We start from the raw sequence: 26,323 nt of genomic DNA on the forward strand, positions 1-26,323 counted from the left end.
CACCAAAAAATCATATTATAAATACAAGTGTACATTCTTGTGGGACAGTAATCCTATTTTTTTATTATTAATATTAACAGTGTTTAACATTCTTGTTATAGTCATGCCATTCAGCATTTTGCTATTTTTTAAATAATGCTGTTAGAATAATACACTTTACAAGAGCTTGTGGTACATTTGGTAGCTCATACCTGGCTGGCTGAGGAGGGGCTGGCACAGTGCTTCCTATAACACGCTAGCATGTGTGCAGTCTGATTAACCAGGATCTCTCTCACTGTCTTCAGAGGCTGGTTCAACATGGCTCTGTAGGCTTCAGTGAAGAAATTCAGAAACAGCAAGTTATTTACAGGGCAGTCAAACAATGCCATAACCCCTCATTCATTTGCAACGTCCATTTCTTTACAAATGTAAATATCTGCTAACTAATTACATAACTTCATCACTAAAATGTATGCCAATTTCTTGAACAGTCCTTAGGCTGCAGAAATTAAAGGGTTCAGAATATATGAAAACCTGGAACTAGGATCTAAAAAGACTTTTTGCTCTGCAAATATGAAAAGATTTTGTACAAACACACCTATATAAATGGATACATTAAGTGAACCAATAATAAGAAAATACATAGAACAAATATACAGAAATCTATAGAAAAAAAAAACATTCAATCTAGCATGGCAACTTATGGCTCTATATTGTTATATATATATACTACCGCAACTTATGTTCATAAATATTGGGTTACCTGTTTTGGCAAAGAAATTGATAAGAGCATCTGTCTCACAGCTCTTATATAGGTCAGCAAGCTGGGAGCTGCAGTTCAGACCCAGGTTGTGGATACGCAGTCGTCTTTGGCCACCAACAGTTGTGTACAGCAAAGCACACTGCGAAAAAGGGTATAGCTTGTACCAAATGTGTGGCCCATATAGCTGACGCTAAACTGAAACTGAAAACTAATTCACAAGCATTTCTAACCCAGAAGAGATCCACTTCCATAACAATAACATTAGACTGTCTAAGTAAGAGAAGAAACAACTCTTAAATGCCAACAGTTACTTAACAATGGTAGTTACACATGTGATGAGTAAAACTTATTTTACTGATGAGGAGCAAGGTGTTTTATTGTAAATGTTGATGCAGATGTAACTATATACTGTACTGTAATAACAAAATAACCTGCATTAAGGCTCCAGTATCCTCGTTCAGCTTGTCATCATGTTTGAACTCCACAGTTACTGCTTTATCACAGTCCACTGCTGCCATCTCAACGTCTGTGGTGTTGTTCATATATATGGCACCAAAAAAGTCAGTTGCTCTGAATCCTAAAATGACAAATATGCATAAAAAATGTTAAATAAAACTCTAAACTTATTATAAATGGTGACTCAAATGTTTTATTTTGTTTCAGCATCAATACTTTTAAAGCACATTAAGCCAAATTTGAGATTATTATTTACTATTTATTATTATTCATATTTATCATTTAATATAAGACACAAATACTGCAGCTATATAAACGAGTATAATTATAAAGCTGTTTCAGATGTATGTTCTTTGTATTTGAAAGTAATTGTTAACATAGACAACTACCATTTTTTCTCTCTATGTACATATAAATTAAACAACATGGTAAATATTCTATTAGAATACAACGCAGAAGGAAGCAAAACCTAATATAAATCGGAAAACAAATCTTAATAATGAACATACTTTATGGTTGATCTTGCTAAGAGAAACCACCAAAATACAACATACGCTCAATTCAATCTATACAACCTGGATATACAGTTACGCTATATGTCTGTACCATAAGTGAGAATACCATTATTCATGCATTATCACAATTAATAATACATATTTGATTCATACATATGGCATTATCTTCACACCAGCGTGAGAAAACAGTGCACAGATCTATAGCAGGATCAGTACCTGTGCTTGTCCGGATCCGCATGATTGCATCAAATCCTATCTTTTTCTCAACATCTTTTCTTAGGTCACTCAAAAAATGGTCCCCATCAGACTGAATCTGTGTGAATAAAAAAGATATATATATATATACACTCCACAAGATGGCAGTACACTGTAACATAAATTATATTGCCCTTAGATGTAGTTTTCACATATTACATTACAAATAATGCAATCAGTAAATCACTTCATTAATTAATGTATTTGTGACAGGGTAAGGTAGGGAGGCCTGGTGGTCCACTGTTTAAATAAAAGGGCTTAATACCAGGAGGTGGCTGGTTCAACTCCTGGCTCAGCCACTATTTCACTGTGTGTGACCCTGAGCAAGTCACTTAACCTCCTTGTGCTCCGTCCTTCGGATGAGACGTAAAACCGAGGTCCTATTGTAAGTGACTGCAGCAGCAGTTGTTATTATTATTTGTTTATTTAGCAGACGCCTTTATCCAAGGCAACTTACACAGACTAGGGTGTGTGAACTATGCATCAGCTGCATTGTCACTTACAACTGCGTCTCACCTGAAAGACGGAGCACAAGGAGGTTAAGTGACTTGCTTAGGGTCACACAATGAGTCAGTGGCTGAGGTGGGATTTGAACCGGGGACCTCCTGGTTACAAGGACCTTTTCTTTACCCACTGGACCACTGTCACAAAGACGGCCGGAGTGGGTGGCGTCAGACCAGAAACAGGAAGTAACACACAACAGACAGAGACAGTGAGGTTGGTGAAGCTGAGCACTTGGTTCTGCTCAGCATTTAATAAATAAAATAAGAGAACACAAAAACACAGGACACAGCACTTGAGGCCAAAATAAATAGACGAACAAAAACGTACTAAACAGTAAACAGACAAGCGAACAAACACGGTGAGTGAAAACAACTATCAATTTAATTTACTTTATTTTATTTTACTTTCTCCTTCTCTCTCTCTCCCGTTCTCCACTCACCGAACACCCAAACTCCGAGTGAGTGCTACGGGTCTCTATATATACTGTTGTGCTGGGATTCAATTACTAATTAATTATTCACTTGAATCCCAGCACATGAATTCATTACGTGCAACCACATGCACACATATTATTACATACTTTAAATGCACGTGAAGTGATAGTGCAATCCCGTGCCTAAATATAATTATACAATTTAAATCCTCGTGCTGCACACACCCATTTATATCCCGTGTACCAACTACAATACACCAACATTTAACACGCCACACGCAACATACAACACAAACGCACACAAGGACAGGGCACATTATCACAACCACACAGCCTCCTTTGTTAAGGATACATAGTTGAGGATAAATAGTTCACCCCCTAGTTTCTGTAAGCCACTTTTGATAAAAGTGTCTGCTAAATGACTAATTAATAAATTAACAATAATTACCTGCTGGTGAAGTCCGGCCTCCTGACCTGGTGGTCGCGCTGTGCTCACTAACTGCGACCACACCAAGATGGAACGGACCATCAGTCTATGGTTGGCTTGTGGTGGCCATATTGGTGGAGCTGAACTTGTGTGCTCTTAGCTTCACCTCATAGAGCCATTATCTGCTACACCTGCCAACTAGTGATAGGTGTGTCACTGATTCTAGGGGTGGAGCTCGGCACATAAGGGGAATGTGCAGGTAACAGAGGGAAGGCGAGAGCAGTCAGCTGGAGTACATAGCACTCTGTTGTTACCTTGTTATTGTTGCATTACAAGGATTAAAACCTGTCTCAACAAACCCTTGGATGCTGTGCTGTGCTCAATTGGACTCCTTGTTAGCCTGCCGGTTGGAAGACCACCCCGGCATTAAAGGGACACTCACCCTTTTCTTTCTTTTGTGTTATAAACACAATTTCTTTTGTTAGTTTTGTGTGTTTGACTGTTCACAAAGTGAACACATTGTAAATACGGGCTGGGGCTAACGTCCTACAAATAAACTACTCCCACAGTATTGATTAACTGAAATGATTAAATTACATATTGTAATCTACATGTAATCCATGGTTGTTTAGTATGCTCTCTTTACCAGTATTAAGTATTACATTTGTACTACTAGTGTAAACAGGTATCTTATGTAAACATTTTTTTTGTGCAACCAAAAAATGTCATTTTGGTAAGTGGTTGGATTACTAGCTTTCTCTACCTGGAAGTTGCTGTATTTGTAAAGGGCTCCTCCTGTATGCATTGGGATGTCACCCAGTGTGGCCACATCCACAAACTGGTTAGGGAAAAGGAACAGGTCCACACAGCAGCTGTTTGCCACACACTCCTTGGTCAGACTCTCATAAACACCCTTCTGGGGTTGGAACAGGGTCTTCAGGGAAATAAAACATTTTAAAGAACATGTACATTTTTTCTTCAAATGCATTTATAGTAGAGGTTTTAATAACAATGATCCTAATTTAATTTAAAAGATTTATTTTCACTCTGTGAACTGTTATAAAGGTCTTTAAGCTGTTTCACAATAGATACGGTTTTCCTTTGCTGAAGTAAATTTTACTAAGAAACAAATACCATAACACCTTGGAATATAAAGTGATAATAGGCTACACAAATAGTTAAAGTCATTGTTTTACATTTCTATAGCACACAGCTCATGGATTAAACTACACCCGTCACAAACTCATTGGATCAGAAGCAAAGTTCTACTTTTCTAGTACCTTCTCTTTCTCTGTGTTCACCAGCTTTCTGTCATCCCTATTCTTCAGTTTCCCAGGTGCTTCAGCTGTGGGAATGGATGACTGGAAGATGAAGAGTTTGCCACTGCACTCTGCAGCCTATTGCAGATGAAAAGATCAACTGTAAATATATACTACTTTTTCTTCTTCATTGTTATCAGAATTCAAATTGGGGTACTTTGAATTCTTACAAACCATACAGTTTTATTTTAAAATAAAGTTTTTTATACTAGTATAGCATGTTAATTCTCAGCTGCCACTACGTAGCTTCTGACAACTCAAAGATTTGCTAAGTTTCAAGAAAAGCTTCCCCAACGGTAGGAAAATATTTTTCGAATGACCTTTTATTCACATTCTCTTTAAGTTAGCCCAGTTGTGTGTAGATTTGTTACCACATCTTAGGAATCACTTTTCTAGTTTTAACTATGCAAGAATATTTGTTTTGCCATGCTATTTTACATTATGTGCATCAATGTCAGCCATGACATTTATATCCCTGGTGGGGTATGCTACCAACATTTTTCAAAACACCTTAAACGTTGTGCCCAACAGGTGCAGAGTATATGAGACACACCAAATAAAGGAAGTAACTATGGAAGAATAACATACTTGTATTTATGATGGATCAAATATGTTTCCCGTTAATATGCATTACAGTAAACGATGTGCTATAATGAAATGAATGAATGATGGAATGTACAATATCTGCAAGTCATCAATAGGACAATTGAAAGAATTCCTACAGTATTTGCAGCTGCAGAAAACTGTTAAAGTAAAACCTTGACAAAACATCCTGTAATTGTAAGAGATCAAAGTAGTAATTATTCCAGGGTAATTTTTCTGCATCAAATTATGTTTGTGATATAGGATATTCTCACAAGATGGCACTATATGCTATTGCTCTTAAAATGAAGTTTACAGTCTACCAGAAAACTGCTGTACTCAGTTGAAAACATTCATATAAAATGAAGTCGCAAATCTTGGTTCTGCCCTAATAAGGATTTTTCCTTTCCCTTTACCAAACAGTGGCTTTCTAACCTTCAGTGCTTCCATGCCAGCCTGGATAACCGGGGCAAAAACAGTCTCGCTCTCATTGGTGTCAGCAAACATCTCTGGAATCTGGTCCAACAGGCTACAGACAAGGAGGAAAAGCATTAAGAACTACAAGGAAGCGGGCTTCAAATCGCGCACCTTTTTCTGCAATCAGAAAGTTAATGGTTATTCATAAAATAAATCAGCTACTAAGTGAGTGTGAATGTGTTATATAAAAATAATGTTCCTACTATAGCTTACACTTTGTTTGAGTAATTATAAAACCGTAATTGTGTTTTTTTTTTTTTTTTTCATAAACCTGAATAAATTGTAATAGTTAATAAATGTACTGTGCTACAAAATGTGATTTAAAACAAAAGTCTTATTCACTCATCTTTTTTCACAAGGTTTCACAGTAGAAAAACCCAAACTGGGTAAAGACTGAGCCATACATACAATAAATAAATAAACTAATCATATAGCTCCCTACTTGTTGATAACCGATTGTGATTCTTGAAAGTCCACAAGAAAGCCATCAAGCAGAGGCACAAACATCTCAGACACGTCTGAAACCACCAACATCTGGGGCTGGGCCAGGTTGCTCTTTACATTGTAGAAGTGGAGAATTTTGTTGTAGGTAACAAATCCAACTTTAATTACAGACTTCTCTGCTTGCTCCTCCCTGAAAGGAAAAAGACAAAAACAATGATGTCCTGAAAAAAAGTTATCTAACATCCTGTTTTTGGGCTACAACATTTAGCTCAGATTTAACAACAGACTGAGCCAAATTACTTAAACTTATAATAAATGAATTGTTTGTCAAAGATCCGCCTGTTGTATCTGGTTCAAGTAATTTGTTTAGGCAACTGCAGTTTTAAAGCATGAAATCAGCCGTGACATTGCAACCCTCGCTCCACAGCATGCAGTGATAGTGAACAGTTCAAGAAGCAGTGGACAATTTAAAGCACAGTTAACAAAAATGGAAACAAGCCTGCTTATATGCTTTCATTTGCAGGACTCTATCTCCCGCCATCAGACTGTCTTAAAACTGTTAATTACTTCATAGTAAGAAAATGTCATGTGTCACAGCGCACAAGCCCCCTTCTCTTAAATTCAGCAAAGCATTAGTTTAACGTATGCATTTCTACTTTTAAAAATGTTTAGGGCCTAACAAAGACATTATACACTCTGGCTACTTCCTGTGGACCCTAATGTTGTTATTATTTATATATCTACTTTGACCAGAACAATTAGAAGCCACAACCATTAATGTTTTATATGCCTGACACAATGTTTTCCATATCTAAATTGTTGTGATGATGAAGAAACTGTGTGAACACAGCTGTGTTTAGAATTGGTATTTTCTGGCAAGAAACAAAAAACTTTTTAAAATAACAAGAAGTTTTGTTTAAGCTTATTAGAGTTAATACTACACCATAAGGACTGATGTCCAACATACAGAAGTTATAATCCTAATGTAACTGCAATCATGCTGAAATTTCACTTTCAGCCAAATGTTTAATATCTGGATCAATAATGTCTTCATACCATACAACTTAGTTTTGTGAATGCATGCTGTAGAAATGTGCATTTTTGAAACAATAAGGATTCAAATCTTAATACATGTCTAGGTCAGGAGATTAAAGCTGTCTATAAATAGTTCAACACACCTACGCTAAAAAGCACTTTAAACATAGTATAGTTATAAAAGAAAAAACTGCTGTGAAATAAATACTCTTGCACAAAAAAGCATTTCTATTGTTATTTAGAAAAACTACAAGATTAGACAGAACTGTATTCATAGTACAATTATTTATACAATGCTGTAGGTCATACCATTCGCAACTGAGCCCACAACCTCTGTCTAAAAATGCACAGATAACTGCACTGTAAACTTTTTCATCCAAAGCGTTGCAGAACTGAAATAATGGAGCATCACCACGTGGTAACCTCAGGAATGATTGCACTGCTTTATTACACTGCTAATGTTTTGTAACGGTTGTAAATGTTTACTGGACAACACCAGTAATGGATCTTAACTGAACAAATCCTAGAATTTAATTTAGAAAATTACAGAATACAGCTGCTTACCAGATATTACCCCAGAAACTTAATGGTATAGCAAGCCATATTAAGTCAGAGGTTAATGTGACGGTCGCCAACAGGACAGAAATAAAACTGAAATACAATATTACCTCGGAAGCTTATCCAGCAATGTTTTCAGTTCCTCACATATCAATTTGACCAGGCCACTTTTAATGTTGCTGTACGACACATCGATCATGAAGATAAAAGCAGGAGGGTTTGCAGGCCTGTTGTTCTGTAATAATAAATACATATTAAAATAAAAACATCAATGAATGACACAACCAGAAAACAATCAATTAAGCACATTTATAATGAACTTGTTTAGTAATTCATTCTAAATGTAACATTTTTACAGGTGTAAACCAAACTAGGAAAGTGAGTTTTTATAAATAATCTAAAGCCCATGTAACACCAGACATGCTTGTCAAGCACATTTCACTAAGTAGCTCAAATAAAAAAAAATGTAGGTGTGAAATGATTAATTACTGGGCCCACCTGTAATGGAACTTTATTAAGAGAATCGTGGATACAACTATGTATAGACTATAACGTTTAACAACACCGATAATGGGACTTAAAGAAATTTTAGACAATAACTCAAATGTTCACCGAAGTCACCTCAATATTACAGCCATAACAGATCAGAGGTCAGTGTCATGTTTACCAAGAGATTCAGCATACAGGGTACAGTAAAACCTGCAAATATCACGTCACTACCTAAAATGGTTTCTGAGGCTCTGACACTGTGGGGGCAGTATTTTTATCAAATTGTCAAAAAAGATGATTTTTTCTTGTACGACACTCACAATAGAACTTGACTGTGAAAAATACAGACTACATATGTGTAACAAGTATTAAGCCAATATCTTGAAATGCAAAAAGCCACATGACCACAATATGCCAGCAATTTTAAGTTAAGGGTGCAGTAAGATTTTGCCATAGTTTCCATAGTTTCCATAACACAAATACAATTCATGGTTTAAATGGTTTTGGAGTTATTAATGGTTGTATTGGTGTATTTGTAAAGTCATACAAGCTTCAAACTTAAATATAGATTCAGCCAGAACATGTCTTTGAACTTTCATGAAAAACACTAGCACTAAAACACAAATATTATGTTAAAGCTATTTCAGCACTCTAGGGTTTACTTCATTAACCTGATCCACTTTCCAGTAAAATATGAAAAGACATTTGGTGAAAATTAACTATTCACTTTTTAAAAGTCAGTACTAACCCTAACCCTGCACTCCAAAACAAGTCACAAATCATGTACAAATGTTAGTAACTAGGGCTTTTTTTTTTAAAAGAGGTGTGACTGGTGAACTGCACTGAATCAAAAGCTTTGTAGGCTTTGTTTAAACGTTGTTAAGGCTGTATTTCTAAACATTCATAAACAGCCAGGAGACAAAGCCTGGCCAAGGAAAGATTTGATTTCTCCTCATAAACGTTTCCATGAAAACAAAGAAATCTGGCCAAAACTACTGCTGTAGTTAGAACAGATTTTTTTTAATGTATTGAGGGGGGGAATGTTTTTTAAACAGATAAGAGTGAACCACAAAACATGAGCTCAGTAGTGTACTATTACATAAGACTATCCATCTTAATTTGTCCATATTTCTAAAATGCACTGGCCAAGTGCCAAATGTACACCTCATCCAGACAAAGGCCAGGGGCACGTTGACCCTTGTGGGTAGTGGAAAAATTAGAACAACATCTGGAAACTATATATATATATATATATATATATATATATATATATATATATATATATATATATAAGAGCAATGGCATCCTGCTGGACTCTGTGTTTGTCTTGTTTGTTTATATAGATATATATATATATATATACACACACACAGTGCCTATAGAAAGTCTACACCCTCTTGAACATTTTTCACAAAGTTTTTATTGAGAAAAAAATTATATATTAAAAATACAAAACTGAAAGATCAGAATTGGATAAGTCTCCACCCCCTGAGTTAATACTTGGTGGAAGCACCTTTGGCAGCAATTACAGCTGTGAGTCTGTTGGGATAGGTCTCTACCAACTTTTGACACCTAGATTTGGCAATATTTGACCATTCTTCTTTACAAAACTGTTCAAGCTCTGTCAAGTTCCTTGGGGAGCGTTGATGGACAGCAATCTTCAAGTCATGCCACAAATTTTCGATTTGAATTAGGTCGGGGCTCTGACTGGGCCATCAAGGACATTTACCTTTTTGTTCCTTAGCCATTCCAGTGTAGCTGTGGCTGTGTGCTTTGGGTTATTGTGATGCTGAAAGGTGAACTTCCGTCCCAGTTTCAGCTTTCTTGCAGAGGGCAGCAGGTTTTCCTCAAGGACTTCTCTGTAGTGCCCCAGTCCCTATCGTTGAGAAACATCCCCATAACATGATGCTGCCACCATCATGCTTCACAGTAGGGATGGTGTTCTTTGGGTGATGCGCTGTGTTGGGTTTGAGCCAAACAATGCTTTGCATTTAGGCCAAAAAGTTCAATTTTAGTTTCGTCAGACCACAATACCTTTTGCCACATGGCTACTGAATCTCCTGAGTGTTTTTCTGCATACTTCAAACGGGATTCAAGGTGGGCTTTCTTGAGTAATGGCTTCCTTCTTGCCACCCTACCATACAGGCCAGATTTGTGGAGTGCTTGGGATATTGTTGTCACATGCACACTTTGACCAGTCTTGACCATTGAGCCTGTAGCTCTTGCAAAGTTGCCATTGGCCTCTTGGTAGCCTCTCTGATCAGTCTCCTTCTTGCTCGGTCATCCAGTTTGGAGAGACGGCCTGATCTAGGCAGGGTCTTGGTGGTGCCATACACCTTCAACTTCTTAATAATTGTCTTGACCATGCTCCAAGGGATATTCAAGGCCTTTGATATTTTTTTTTACCCATCCCCTGATCTGTGCCTTTTTGAAAGCGCATGGGTGCTCATGGTTGAGTCTTTGCTTTGAAATGCACTACCCAGCAGAAGGAACCTACAGGAACTGCTGAATTTATCCTGAAATCATGTGAATCACTACAATTTAACACAGGTGGAGGCCACTTAACTTGGTGTGTGATTTTGAAGGCGACTGGTTACACCTGAGCGAATTTAGGATTGCTATTACAAGGGGGGTGGACACTTATCCAACCAAGCTATTTCAGTTTTTATTTTTAATTAATTTTCTACAAATTTCTAGAATATTTTTTTCACTTTCAAGTTGTGGGGTAGGATGTGTAGATAAATAAAAATTCCAGGCTATAAGGCAACACAAGGTGAACATTTTGAAAGGGGGTGTAGACTTTCTATAGGCACTGTATATATATATATATACAGACGTGCTCAAATTTGTTGGTACCCTTACAGCTCATTGAAATAATGCTTCATTCCTCCTGAAAAGTGATGAAATTAAAAGCTATTTTATCATGTATACTTGCATGCCTTTGGTATGTCATAGAATAAAGCAAAGAAGCTGTGAAAAGAGATGAATTATTGCTTATTCTACAAAGATATTCTAAAATGGCCTGGACACATTTGTTCGTACCCCTTAGAAAAGATAATAAATAATTGGATTATAGTGATATTTCAAACTAGTTAGTTTCTTTAATTAGTATCACACATGTCTCCAATCTTGTAATCAGTCATTCAGCCTATTTAAATGGAGAAAAGTAGTCACTGTGCTGTTTGGTATCATTGTGTGCACCACACTGAACATGGACCAGAGAAAGCAAAGGAGAGAGCTGTCTGAGGAGATCAGAAAGAAAATAATAGACAAGCATGGTAAAGGTAAAGGCTACAAGACCATCTCCAAGCAGCTTGATGTTCCTGTGACAACAGTTGCAAATATTATTAAGAAGTTTAAGGTCCATGGAACTGTAGCCAACCTCCCTGGGCGCGGCCGCAAGAGGAAAATCGACCCCAGATTGAACAGAAGGATAGTGCGAATGGTAGAAAAAGAACCAAGGATAACTGCCAAAGAGATACAAGCTGAACTCCAAGGTGAAGGTACGTCAGTTTCTGATCGCACCATCCGTCACTTTTTCAGCGAAAGTGGGCTCCATGGAAGAAGACCTAGGAGGACTCCACTTTTGACAGAAAAACATAAAAAAGCCAGACTGGAATTTGCTAAAATGCATATTGACAAGCCACAATCCTTCTGGGAGAATGTCCTTTGGACAGATGAGTCAAAACTGGAGCTTTTTTGCAAGTCACATCAGCTCTATGTTCACAGACGAAAAAATGAAGCTTTCAAAAGAAAAGAACACCATACCTACAGTGAAACATGGAGGAGGCTCGGTTATGTTTTGGGGCTGCTTTGCTGCGCCTGGCACAGGGTGCCTTGAATCTGTGCAGGGCACAATGAAATCTCAAGACTATCAAGGCATTCTGGAGCGAAACGTACTGCCCAGTGTCAGAAAGCTCTGTCTCAGTTGCAGGTCATGGGTCCTCCAACAGGATAATGACCCAAAACACACAGCTAAAAACACCAAAGAATGGATAAGAACAAAACACTGGACTATTCTGAAGTGGCCTTCTATGAGTCCTGATCTGAATCCTATCGAACATCTGTGGAAAGAGTTGAAACTTGCAGTCTGGAGAAGGCACCCATCAAACCTGAGACAGCTGGAGCAGTTTGCTCAGGAAGAGTGGGCCAAACTACCTGTTAACAGGTGCAGAAGTCTCATTGAGAGCTACAGAAAACGTTTGATTGCAGTGATTGCCTCTAAAGCTTGTGCAACAAAATATTAGGTTAGCAGTCCCATCATTTTTGTCCATGCCATTTTCATTTGTTTTATTATTTACAATATTATGTTGAATAAAAAATCAAAAGCAAAGTCTGATTTCTATTAAATATGGAATAAACAATGGTGGATGCCAATTACTTTTGTCAGTTTCAAGTTATTTCAGAGAAAATTGTGCATTCTTCGTTTTTTGTGGCGGGGTACCAACAAATTTGAGCACGTCTGTATATATATATATATATATATATATATATATATATATATATATATATATATATATATATATATATATATATATATATTTACACACACACACACACAGTAGAACCTCAGAGTTACAAACACCAAATTTACAAACTGATCGGTCAACCGAACACCCCACTTTGAGCCGGAAGTATTCAATCACTCAACCATGCATGCAATGCAGCCAGAATCCAGTTTAAAAAAGCATAAGGTTAACCTACTGAAATGGTAAGAACTGGGAAAACACAAACGTGTTACACTTTCTATTGACGCTTCTCTTTACTGATCGTACCAATAGGTAGCAAAGCATTGGACCATTTAAATCTTTCAACTGTCCATATACAGTATATAATACAACTGTGTGGTTTGAGGGAGCACTCTGATTGGCTAGAAATATTCTAGAAGGGGTGAATTAATCTCGGGTGGACCACCGGCTGCCACCTCATCACACAAACTTTATTGAAAGCATCACTGCACTACAATTTAATGAACATATACAAAAAAATGCTCTATGTAGTTGTAAGTTTAGCAGCAGTGTGGAGTAGTGGTTAGGGCTCTGGACTCTTGACCGGAGGGTTGTGGGTTCAATCCCCAGTGGGGGACACTGCTGTTGTACCCTTGAGCAAGGTACTTTACCTAGATTGCTCCAGTAAAAACCCAACTGTATAAATGGGTAATTGTATGTAAAATAATGTGATATCTGTATAACAATTGTAAGAATTGTGATATAATGTATAATGTGATATCTTGTAACAATTGTAAGTCGCCCTGGATAAGGGCGTCTGCTAAGAAATAAATAATAATAATAATGTTAGTGCTGTATACCATGGTTCCTGGCTTTCCAGAATGTTTATAAAAAAAATATTTAAATTACATTAACCTTTAGTCAGCAGCGCTGGGGAAACCGATACAAGACAGGAGTGCTTGACACCTGGAAGGACGTGTTGTGTGACTGAGAGTCAGAGCACCATTCAGACTACTGTGTTATAATATAAACATTTCTATATCATGGAGGACTCCCACATAGTGTGGAGTAGTGGTTAGGGCTCTGGACTCTTGACCAGAGGGTTGTGGGATCAATCCCCAATGGGGGACACTGCTGCTGTACCCTTGAGCAAGGTACGTTACCTAGATTGCTCTAGTAAAAACCCAACTGTATAAATGGGTAATTGTATGTAAAAAAAATAACGTGATATCTTGTAACAATTGTAAGTCGCCCTGGATAAGGGCGTCTGCTAAGAAATAAATAATAATAAAATAATAATATTGGAATGAAGGTTTGTATTTGGTAGCCAAGATATGCAAGTGAATTGGACTTCGTTCAAAATTATCAATCCCTCATGATCAATTCTAATAGACTTAATGGCTTTGCAGTGCTAGGTGTACTTGGGACTAGCATTTGCAGCTATATAAAAAAGAAACAGTAATGGCTACAGTTAGTTTAGTTAGATTTAGAAATTGCTTTGCTCACAGTTGCATTTAGTAATTCTCAACTATTTTATGGTTCGATATTATTTTCATGGATCCTGTATGATCTATAGGATGTGGATGTTGCACAAGAAAGATTGAAATTAAATGGTAAAATGCATTTTCTTGTTAGCAGCCGGAGTTTCTCTACTACAGCGCTAGCAACAAGACAAACAGTATGATGTCATTTTTTTTTTAAAGAACTCAACAGCACTGAGGTGCATTCACACATTCAGAAAATAAAACAAAACAGTAAAATAACATTCTAATACTATGTTTTTAATTTAGAACGTTGCATACAAGCATTAAAACAACTCCAGGGGGTGTGACTTAACATGAGATAATCCCACCCGTAGTGGGTAAAAGGCACACTGCCTTTCGTCATAAACGCCTTTGTGGTTCTCATGTTAATGACACCTGTTGTTTCTTAATGCTTAAATATAATGCCAATCTGTGATAGACATGCAAATGCAGATTTACGTAGCACAAGTGTAAGGAAGAACAAATAGAGTGTACAAAATTAAATAATTGTCTCACCTACTTATCATTCAAAATATTTCGCTTCCAATTCAAATTGTATATGCAATGTGTTTTCTACTAAAGACCATTACAAGATGCTTTGAGACAAATATTGAATGATACGTAGGTGTCAGTATTATTTAAAAGTATGCACCCCATGTTTTTTCTGCACTCTTGTAAATGCTTACCTTGCAGTAATCCAAAGTAGCAATAAATTCGTAAGATCCCAGCGATAGCTCTGGCCTCTCATAGTAGTCCAATCTCCTGCCAACATGGTCCAGATGTTGAAAATAGAATGGTGGTACTGCAAGAAAAGAAAAAGAAAATGAAACCCATCTATAGACCTGTGACAGATTGAATGATTCTTGGTGTTAGATCTCCCTCCCGACTTGCGAGGGCGCTGTGTAAAGAGAACAGAGTACCCTGGACGAAATGGCATGACAGTTTACTCCCAGGGTTAGGTGGAAGTCAGCCATCTAGAAAGGGGGCGGAGCTATGGTACACAAACTCAATGACCCGGATGGGAAACGGCATGGCATCTAAGGATTGGAGGAGCGGATGTGCTCGTTAACCAGGGGTCATGAGTGAAGGTATAAAAAGGGGACATAGTAAACTGTTCGTTTGTAAATGGTTAGAGAAAACCTAAAAGCTAAAACCTAAAACCGGTGAAAACGTGAGTGTTGTGTTTGTTTGTACTGTCTTACGTAAAAACTGTTTGTTTGTTATTTAGACTACTAACACGATCCAGAGCTGTAGCCGAAGGCCAGCAGCAAACCGGACACCAGCACTTCCCTTGTTTTACGGAGAACTGTATTTGAACCACCAGCACTAATTCACTCACTAAAGAACCTGTGTATGTGTTTTGTGTTACGTGTGGGTGTATAAAGGACGGGACTTTTGGTTACGGGTCAAACCCAGGGATTACAAATAAAGTGATACACACCGCTGTATCACTTCATTATTGTTTACTGTTGTTTGCCGTCAGGCTCTGGACAAAATACAATCAATAAACACTATTGCACCTGGATATCGTTGTCTGTCTATTTGTTCTGCACTGCTGTATTACCTTCACCTGCATACATTTACCCACTTTGCCACAAGCCCCTTTCACACTGGCATGCTCTAGCTGGAGCAGAACCTACACAGGTCAGGACCCAGTGTAATGCAGGTCGGGTATGACTGATGTTGATTCGAGCAAATGTTTCTACATCCCTGCTGCCATCTGGGTCATGCTGTGTCTCAATCAACAAAAATATGGCTAAACAGAATATACAGAAATGTTCCTTGCGGAAGTGAAACCTTCATGTAGGTGTGGCTTCATGCAGGTTTGTTATTTTGTCGGCTCACAAACGACCGTCAGGCATTTTGTCTTGCTCAGCCCGTGTCAAAGTGTATCGACCCACATCCTGAGGTGGGTCGCTGGGACCCGGGTACGTGGTTTCACACTACATGGGATTGTGACACGGGTAGCCAGAACCCGGGTCCGGACCCGGGTAGGAGTGCCAGTGTGAAAGGGGCTTATCATACTGTACTGCTGTAAGCAGTGTTGTAACCATTTAAAATCAAACCAAAGATTTAAAATCTATACATAATTATTGTAAATGGTATCATTTTAATGTACTCATTGACCCTTTTTTTAATTGAAACTAATACAAAATAAGTGCCAATAAATTAGACTGAATTCCAGAGCTTCACTCAATTCTGGATCTTTTCTATTTCTGTGTCCTCTGTAAAGAATAGAAGTATTACAATATAATTACACCGTGTAACAATTTTTTTTTTTTTTTTGTTCCTGGGTAGTAAGTGTTATTTCCTAATTGCTTATGCCTCAAAAGTATAGAAAATGGCTATTATTCCCCACAAACTTTGCTTTTGTGACCAGGACAGTGATATTTTGAAATTTACCTATTTCCAATGAGAAAACGGGTGAATTTGTGTCTTTTCATTCACATAAAGTCAGAAAAAAACAACATATGAATCCAAATTAACATGTATTTATACTAAAGTAATACAAAAATGACTACAAAAGATTTAGAAGTGAGTAGTTTTTCGAGATTTACGATTATACTGTAAATCACTTTCACGAATCAGCCCCCAAATGTAGTCTCCCAAATGTAGTCTCTCTCGTTATACTGTCCTTCACTGACAGCTCATCCAGGAGCCTCAAAGCCATGCTGCTCCATAATGGCAACAAGTACCCGTCTCTTCCCCTGGCTCACTCGGTGCACCTCAAAGAGGATTACAACAGCATCAAGACCTTGCTGGACGCCTTGAAGTATGATGAGTACGGCTGGGACCCCCGGAAGGTACTGATGCCACCACTGCACATCAAATTGGGCCTTATGAAACAATTTGTCAGAGCTCTAGATAAGGAGTCGGCAGCCTTCAAGTACCTTCAAGACTTCTTCCCTAAGCTGTCTGAGGCAAAGGTCAAAGCCGGTGTCTTCGTCGGACCACAGATAAAGAAGATCCTGGAGTGCAATGAATTCCCCAAGAAGCTCACTAGTAAGGAGAAAGCGGCTTGGAACAGCTTTGTCGCAGTGGTTTGGGGCTTCCTGGGCAATCACAAGGCCAAAAACTATGTGGAGCTGGTTGAGACTCTGGTGAAGAACTACGGCACAATGGGCTGTAGGATGTCCCTCAAAGTCCATATCCTTGATGCTCATCTTGATAAACTCAAGGAGAACATGGGAGCATACTCGGAGGAGCAAGGCGAGCGCTTCCACCAGGATATACTGGACTTTGAACGCCGCTACCAAGGACAGTATAACGAGAACATGATGGGAAACTACATTTGGGGGCTGATTCGTGAAAGTGATTTACAGTATAATCGTAAATCTCGAAAAACTACTCACTTCTAAATCTTTTGTAGTCATTTTTGTATTACTTTAGTACAAATACATGTTAATTTGGATTCATATGTTGTTTTTTTCTGACTTTATGTGAACGAAAAGACACAAATTCTCCCGTTTTCTCATTGGAAACAGGTAAATTTCAAAATATCACTGTCCTGGTCACAAAAGCAAAGTTGGTGGGGAATAATAGCCATTTTCTATACTTTTGAGGCATAAGCAATTAGGAAATAACACTTACTACCCAGGAACAAAAATTGTGTTACATAGTGTAATTGTCAATCCAAATAAGTATATAGGGTCTTATTATATTTAAAATATTTTAACACTGGATAAGTTCAAGGAATGCCCAATCATAAATGCTACTTATATTATATATATTTTCACTAAGTAGCTTAGGATACTGATTTGGCTTTCATTCAGCTGTACATGACCACTTAATAATGCTCTACATGTGGGGGCAGCACACAACACTTGAACAAATATGGCATGATATCTTCTTTGAAAACATACCCATAGGTCACAAGGAAATTAATGGAATGTTCGTCCATTAGATACAATTTGACAGGCACATTTAACCTATAAATAACTTTAAATACTGGTAGTTTGTTAAGCCTAGTTACAAGAAAGTGGACGTCATCCAGAGTTCTTCCTTGATTTGAGTTTGTGAATAAACAAAGCTACGGTATTTGGACAACTCATTCTGATTTTCATTCTTTAATAATTCTTTATTATTTCTAATGAATTACCTTCATTGACACAGCTGCAGAAAGAACACTGGTATCTGCGACCACCATCAATAAACTGCATTAGCGGACACATGTAAGCCTTGCAGCGATTACATCTTATGGGCCCGGTCTCTCCATGGTTTACAAGGTACAGAGGAGTCTGTAAAAAAATAAAATAAAAAGAGAGATGTGTGGTGAAAAAAAAATATCATGGATTAATACGAATTTCAATCTCAAATCTAGGCATCCATTTAGTTACATTTTACCTGGGAAAAATGATGAAAAATGAATATGAAATAAACAGAACTGGACCCTTCATGGTTAAGTTCGAAATTGTACATAATGGAATGGCTGAAATGAAGTGCAGGCATTTTTGTTCATAGATGAACAGGATAAAAACAGACTCTTTAGAATTTTAACAAGAAAATAACAAATGATGAAAGTTGAAGACATTTCTCAAAATCATTATCAATCTAAGTTCCAGTTATGTGCTATTTATAACATATAAAAATACTTGTTACGTGACACAACGGCATTTTTGTCTGAACAGAATTTATATTAACTTGGTTTCCTTTATTTTTACAGGCTACAGTCCTTTGCAGCTGCTCAGAGGAATGTTGTACAAACATAATCAACCACAAGTGGGCCTCAGTATATAAAAATGGAGGGAGCATCAGATATTTAGAAACAAAAGTATGTTTCTATCTATGATTCTGTATAAAGTCCAAGACAACAATTAAAGTCCAAAATACCAACCATTTATTTTGTATGACTACTCTGTAAACTTAATACGATTCAGTTCAGCTGGTGCTGTCAAATGCAAAGACTGTTAGCACTCATTTAAACTGAACTGCAGTAAATTAAGGCATGGTTTAAGGGCATGGCTTGCATAGTCATTTGTGATACAGGGCAGGGCTGATACATTACCTGTGTTTGAGCTACCCTCTGCAGAAATGCTCTTATTAAGTGCCATTTTCAATCATTCAATTGTGCCTCGCTGTAGGCAATGCAATTTATGGGCACATTTGATGTTGTTTTTTTTTTTTTTAACTATTAGGCTCTAAGTTGGAAACTTTTAGAACTCTGTCTGTTTGAATTTAATAAAGTTTGGAATTTAATGTAACCAACCAAAAAAATAAGGTTTAGCTTGTCAGCAGAACTTTCTATGTGAAACTGTAAGTTGTTTATTATTGTCTTTGTTCACTGAGTTAATTCTGTATAATGTACATTTGTTAACTTTTACTATTTAAGCCATCAAATTAGACAGTACAAGCCAGTACCTAAAAGTATAGTCAACGGTTTATGCAGTTTGTGGTTGGATTGTTTTCGTAGAAATAACACTGTAGTTATTTTATTAATTCTTATTTCAATCGAACTATACGAGTTGTACTGAGTTTGTACAGTACCGTATACTGTAATTGATTCATTTACTGCAGGTCTTTTAACTTTTCATAAGGACATTTAACTAAAATTAAACTTGTAAATACTGTAATACTGTTAACCTGTAAGTTCTGTTACTGATATGTAGAGCCCAGTGTTTTTCGCAAATGCAAAATAGCACAAAATAAAATGAAATGCAACATATAAAACGAAATGCAAATATAAAACAAAATAAAATGAAAAATCATTATAAAGCAAACAGAATGACATTTTTACATTGGGAGGTTTATACAAAAAATACTACGTGCAATCATAGTTGTCAAGGCTCAGCCGTTACCATAGACACGGTCTGAAGGGAAACGGAAGCTGTGACCAGCACTTGGAACAAGTATTTGGGAATTCAAATTGTGATGGAAGAGAATAGACGTTTGTTTCTAACATGTCTAAATCGCGCATAACAATTAAACAACGGTGCAATTATTACGACAACCCCACAATACTAGGGCCGTGTAAATAAATAAATAAAAATCTTTTATTTTTATTTTATCTTACTGTATTTTTATAGAGGGCATGGGCAGTATTTACTGTAAACAGGCGGTTAATTAAAAAGAGTGGGGGACTGTACGTTACCTTTACTGCCGCTAATGAGAAATTATGGTAACTCAATTATTTTTCTGTGCGAGGGGTGTCAAAATGTAAAAAAGAAATCGGATAAGGTTTAATAAAAAATATGTATGTAGTTACAACTTGATGTATACTATATTATTATTGATATACATCTAATTGTGTTGTTTTATTAATGTGTATCTGTAATAAAACGAAATAAAATGAAAATTGTGAAAAATAAAACAGAAAATGATGAAAAATAATTTCACGGGGCTCGACTTATATGCATGTTAACGCCATGGCTCATGAGCACCCATGGTTAACTCAACACCTTGGATAAGTCAACACTAAATGGCATCCCCTTTGGGTGTCGAGTTAACCGAGGTTGACTGTATATACTGTTTCCTGATTCTGTTACAAATGCACTTGATTAAAAGATAATAATTACAAGGAAATGGTATATAGAAAAGCATTTCTAAAGCTTTATAAAAAAAAAAAAAGTTTTTAAATCGTATCAAGATGCCTTTGTAAAATGCTCAAAAATTCTAATTAAATTCCAAGTTTTGTTAATCCCTCTAGAATATGTCTAAAGTATTTTTGTTTGTATAAAATTTCGACAACAATTAGGAGCATTCTGGAGTCAGCACCGCTATTCTATGCCATCAGCACCAAACCTTGAGAGGTTACTTTTGAAGTAATGAACAATATACAGGTGTACTCCACTTATAACGGGTCCTGTTAGAACGGAGTTCCATTTACAACCTATTGAGGAGGCATGTCCCTGCCAATTTCTCTGGTACTGGTGATGGATTGAGATTTTTGCACATGGCTGACATTTTTTTTTTTATCCCACTTAGTTGAATAATGAATTCACCCCCCTAGCTATGCCACTGGTTCGCAGTAACAGACAGCATTTCAAATCGCGTTTGCTACGTACTTCGTTTATAAAGTACTGATTTTCATTGTCCCTTGGAGTCTGTTATAAGTGGAGTGCACCTGTAGCAGATAACCTGGTCCCCTGGGATGTAGAACTTTTTTGAGTTTATGTCTATTAACCCTGCATCAGCCTGTTGACTTGTAGAATCAATGCCCGAAAGGCTACAGACGATTCAGAGTAAATGTGCCCCCATCTACAGGACTTTGAAATGTTTATAATGGCACTGCTTGGATTGGATATATATTTTTTTATTCTTCAAGTGTTGTAGCCTTTGTATCTTTCCCTTTTTTGTAAGTTCACTTTGTTTTGGGGTTTTGTTTCGCTGAAAAGACTGAAGCTTTCTTTATGCGTAATGCGACTTCATATTGAAGCACAGGGATGTGTTGACAAATTGTTTGTTTGGTTATTTATTAGATTTTGTCAAGTTTCCATGTACAAAATATTTATTTTTCTACTATGTTTTATAATTGTGAAACACTGAAATGCATTTATTGTTGATAGCACGTTTTTATATATAAATAAATTTCATATTTAAAAATAACTTGTTAACAATGTTAATTCAATAATTAATTAAATAATAACATAAATTAGTTGTGTTTCATTTTTGTGCCTTAAATTATGTTACCCTTGTTTATGCATTTGCACATGTTTCCGTCTTCTGTGTGAGCCCAATTATTGCAGCTGACAATAGTCGCAAACAAAAGTACCCTACACTTAATATAAGATAACTCAAGAAAACATGTTAAATACAATAATTTAATTAACAGTAGAAAGTAGACAAAAGACCAAAATACACAATGTCTGACAGTTTAACAAATACAAAAGCACTTAAGCAATTTCTAATATTTGAGAAAAGCACTGGTAGCAAATCACAGCAGAGGAAATGGTTAAATAACAGTGTCAAAGAAAAGTGAAATACCAACATCCACTATCACAGCAATAATCAAGAGGGTACAACAGAACAAATTCAACTGAAACGCTTGAAAGTAAACTTACAGGTACAGCAGGTAGGAGCATCTTCCAAGCAGCTAAAACAAATCCAAGATTAACAGCCAAGGACTTAAAGAAAGATTTTGAGGCATCAGGCATAACAGTGCATGAAAGAACTGTACAAAGGCACCTGAGCACAGCAGAGTTGTATAAACGTAGACCGACTTAAAGAAAGATTTTGAGGCATCAGGCATAACAGTGCATGAAAGAACTGTACAAAGGCACCTGAGCACAGCAGAGTTGTATAAACGTAGACCTCACTGCAAACCACTTTTAAAGAAAAATCATAAAACAAACCATTTTAAATAAGCCAAGAAATATGAACAGGAATCTGGTCCAGTGAGACTAAAATAGATATTTTCCTCCAAGAATTACCACAATATGTTTGGGGAAAAAAGGGAAAGCCTTCAATGAAGAAAGCCCTGTACCTACAGCTAAACATGGAGGTGGTTTGATCATGATCTAGGGTTGCTTTAGCAGTTCATGAACTGGAGACATTAATCTGATTGAAGATCTCATAAATTCAGACATGTATGAAAAAGTTCTACCAAGTACAATGATACCATCTGTTTGTTGGCTGACTGACAGACAGTTTATCTTCCAACACAACAACAAACCAAAGCATACGACTAAGTCAACTCTGGAAATCTTGAATAAAACAAAGATACAAGTTCTGGAATAGCCCTCGCAATCACCAGATCTCAATCCAATAGGAATGCTTTGGATTGATCTGAAAAAAACTGTAACCAAGCATTGTGTATCTAGTCTGTCAGAGCTGAAGGAAATATGGAAGACAGAATGGGCCCAGATTTCACCAACAAGGTAACCGTAAATGTCTGAAAGCCAGATAGGAGGACACACAGAATACAAAAGCAGGGGTGCCAATACTTTTGTCTTAAACAAATACTTTTAATTAAATAAATGTGTTTGTTTTTTATAAAGATTATTTGTTAAATTACTAGACATTGTGTATTTTGCTTTTTATTTTATCAAAAAGTCTTTAAAGTTCACTAAATGCTTGTCTTTAATCTCTTACCTTGAATTATGGTATAATAAGCACAGGGTGCCAATACTTTTGTCTGTGACTGTAGATTAAAAAGGAGTACAATAACATGGCACGTATGCACCAATTAGGCATACAGGTGGTGCAAAAAAGCAAACTGAAAAAAGCAACTAAAGAAAAAATGCATGATATTAGGAAAACAAGAGTCACATCTTTTCTTGTCCCTATTTTCAATGAAGCTAATGTTTACTTTTCTGCCCACACACAGCTTTCCCTTTTTTCATCTGGAAAAGCTCCAAGTAGTGGTTATATAAACAATGGTAATAAAATGTCAATACACATTAATTTAGGTGCATGGACAGTGTTTCAGAGATATACAGGAAATAAACTGTAATTTACCATTGCAATACTACACACAATGTTAAAGAAATAACTGAAGTACAATACATCTTGAATGTACCCATATCATTTATAACAACACCATAGTAGGAATGCCTAGTTGTAGTTTGCTACGAGTGCTTTTCCTTTGTTTGACCATCATCTGCTGTGTTGCCAAAACGTTCTTCTTCAACAGAAGTAATGGCTATTGACTTTATAATGCAGCTTAGTTTTTGGGTAATGGTTTTCAATCCATGAATATACTTTTAAATTAGTTCTAATACATTTTTATAGACTTTTCATGGAAAGATGCCAAATACATTTGTTAATTGCTTTTTTTAAAGAAATTGTGTATTTTGGTCTTTGTCATGTTAATTATTGGCTAGCGTTCACTAAATGCTTGTATTTAACATGTTATCTTGAATTATCATATATTGTATTAAGTGTAGGGTGCCAATACTTTTGTCTGCGACTATAATAAAATATGTTAGAACACATTGAACAGGAATTGTTTGAATCTAAACTTTTATAAACAATGCAGACCAAGCCAAGATACTTGATTACAGTGCTACTTCTTTTTAATACAAGCACAATAAGCCAGTAACATGAACAATATATGGAAACACTGTGTCCTTCCAGTTTCCTAAGTTTTTGTCCCCAGTGTACTCTGGGTGCTGAAGGGTTGGCAGGGAGGGGGTTAAAATCATCCCTGCCATAAAATATGTGAGAATGTGGCTGGAGCCTTAATTGAATGATTCATGGTTAATTAGGCTCCAGCCACATGGTATTTAAGGAGGGGGAAATCCTTTGCTTGAAAGGTTTGTGTATGGGCGAGTGTGTAACAGGCCAAAGATTATGCATGTACTTTTACAAACCCCGTGCGCAACACTGCCTTTATAAAAGGAACGCAGAGTGTGCTCATGGTGGGCCAACCCCTGCCAGCAGAGTCAATAGAGTGCTGATTTTGAATCAGTTAGAAAACTCTAGAAACCACAAAAAGAAAACTGAAGAAAAGACATATCACTCTCGGGACCTACAGAATACCCAACTCAAAACCGAAAGGAAAAGGAACCTAAGGATTTCAGCTAAGTTGTCTGCATCATTTTTAGATGTTTTCCTGGGTTAATCCAGAGGGGTTTTAAACTAAAGAGCTGTGGTTTTGTTTGTTTTCCGTGGGGAGAGGAGAGTTTACTTTGTATATAACTTTATCACTTCAGCCTGTGTGTACTCAAAGTGGCAGATAATTTCCCTCAGGTATATAAAGACTTTCAAGCTGCAACTTACATGGTGATCCAACAAAGCAACCATGAAGATCAAGGAGCTTTCGAAACAAGTCAGGGATAAAGTGGTAGTGAGGCACAGATTAGGAGAAAGGTACAAGAAAATTTCAAAGACGCTGATTATCCCTCTCAGCACAGTGAAGTCCATCATTAAGAAGTGGAAGATGCATCATACCACCCGACACTACCCAGATCAGGTCGCCCTCCCAAACTGAGCATCCAGGCAAGCAGGAAACTGGTTCGGGATGTCACTCTGAAGGCAACAATGACCTTGAGAGATCTGCAAAGTTCTGTGTCTGAGATGGGAGTCAGTGTTCACACATCAACAATAAGCCGGTCCGTACACAAAGCTGGTCTGTATGGATGGGTGGCAAGAAAGAAGCCATTACTCAAAAAGCCTCATCTTAAAAACACGTATGGAGTTTGAAAAAAAGCATGTAGATGATACTGCGGACATGTGGAAAAAGGTTTTGTGGTCAGATGAGACAAAAATTGAACTTTTCGGTCTAAATTCCAAGCCTAAATTCTGGCGCAAGCCCCACTGCACATCACCCTGTCAACACCATCCCAACTGTCAAGCGTGGTGGTGGCAGCATCATGTTATAGGGATGCTTCTCTTCAGCAGGGACTGGGAAGCTTGTCAAGATACAGTGGAGAATGGACGGTGCAAAGTACAGGCGAATCCTTGAGGAAAACCTGTTGGAGGCAGCCAAGACTCTAAAACTGGGGAGGAAATTCACATTTCAGCAGGACAATGACCTGAAGCACAAAGCCAAAGCCACACTGGAGTGGTTGAACAAGAAGAGAATTAATGTTCTTGAGTGGCCCAGTCAAAGTCCTGACTTGAATCCAATCAAAAATTAATGTTGAGACTTGAAGATTGCAGTCTATCGACGATCCAACAAACTTATCAGAAATGGAGCAATTTTCCTGGAAAGAATGGGCAAAAATGTCACCATCCTACTGTGCAAAGCTAATAGAGACCTATCCAAAAAGACGCATAGCAGTAATTGCTGCAAAAGGTGCTTCTACCAAGTACTGACTTAAGGGGCTGAATACTTATGCAACCAGTAAATTACATCTTGTACATTTTCTTTGCAAGTTTTGCTGACATTTAACCTCTTCCTCATATAACAGTGTTCAGTTTAACCACTACAGCTTTGAATAAAAAAAAAAAGTTTGTTTGAAAAACTGTGCATACATTATTTGTAATTCAACAAAATGTGAAAACGTTGCAGGGGGGAGAATAATTCTGCAAACCACTGTATGTTGCTAGTAACAATATGGCACAGACTATTTAGATTTGTACATTACGGAATATTTCAAAATCATGAATGAATGTTAATATGGTGAAAATAGCAGGGAAATATTACTAGTTTATAAGGCTGGGATGATGCATCGATGCATCAATCCATCGTATCACCTTGATGGTCAAGCATGTGCATTGTATATTTGTGACAGGGA

The 26,323-nt window shown here is 37.0% G+C and overlaps 1 protein-coding gene across 1 annotated transcript in view; it reads right to left on the reverse strand.

Moving 5' to 3' along the window:
• The window catches only part of LOC117409669 (protein transport protein Sec24D-like), a 50,805-nt gene that overhangs the window by 6,568 nt on the left and 17,914 nt on the right, over positions 1-26,323 (reverse strand). The window contains exons 9-19 of the mRNA XM_034015984.3: positions 18,307-18,445; positions 14,894-15,009; positions 7,858-7,982; positions 6,153-6,344; positions 5,669-5,762; positions 4,613-4,729; positions 4,096-4,266; positions 1,930-2,026; positions 1,174-1,319; positions 743-881; positions 192-310 (exon numbers count right to left, since the gene is read on the reverse strand). Coding sequence (XP_033871875.2) covers positions 192-310; positions 743-881; positions 1,174-1,319; positions 1,930-2,026; positions 4,096-4,266; positions 4,613-4,729; positions 5,669-5,762; positions 6,153-6,344; positions 7,858-7,982; positions 14,894-15,009; positions 18,307-18,445 — 1,455 coding nt within the window. The remainder of the gene's footprint in view (positions 1-191; positions 311-742; positions 882-1,173; positions 1,320-1,929; positions 2,027-4,095; positions 4,267-4,612; positions 4,730-5,668; positions 5,763-6,152; positions 6,345-7,857; positions 7,983-14,893; positions 15,010-18,306; positions 18,446-26,323) is intronic.

This window comes from Acipenser ruthenus, chromosome 2 (assembly GCF_902713425.1).
Source record: "Acipenser ruthenus chromosome 2, fAciRut3.2 maternal haplotype, whole genome shotgun sequence".
NCBI lineage: Eukaryota > Metazoa > Chordata > Actinopteri > Acipenseriformes > Acipenseridae > Acipenser > Acipenser ruthenus.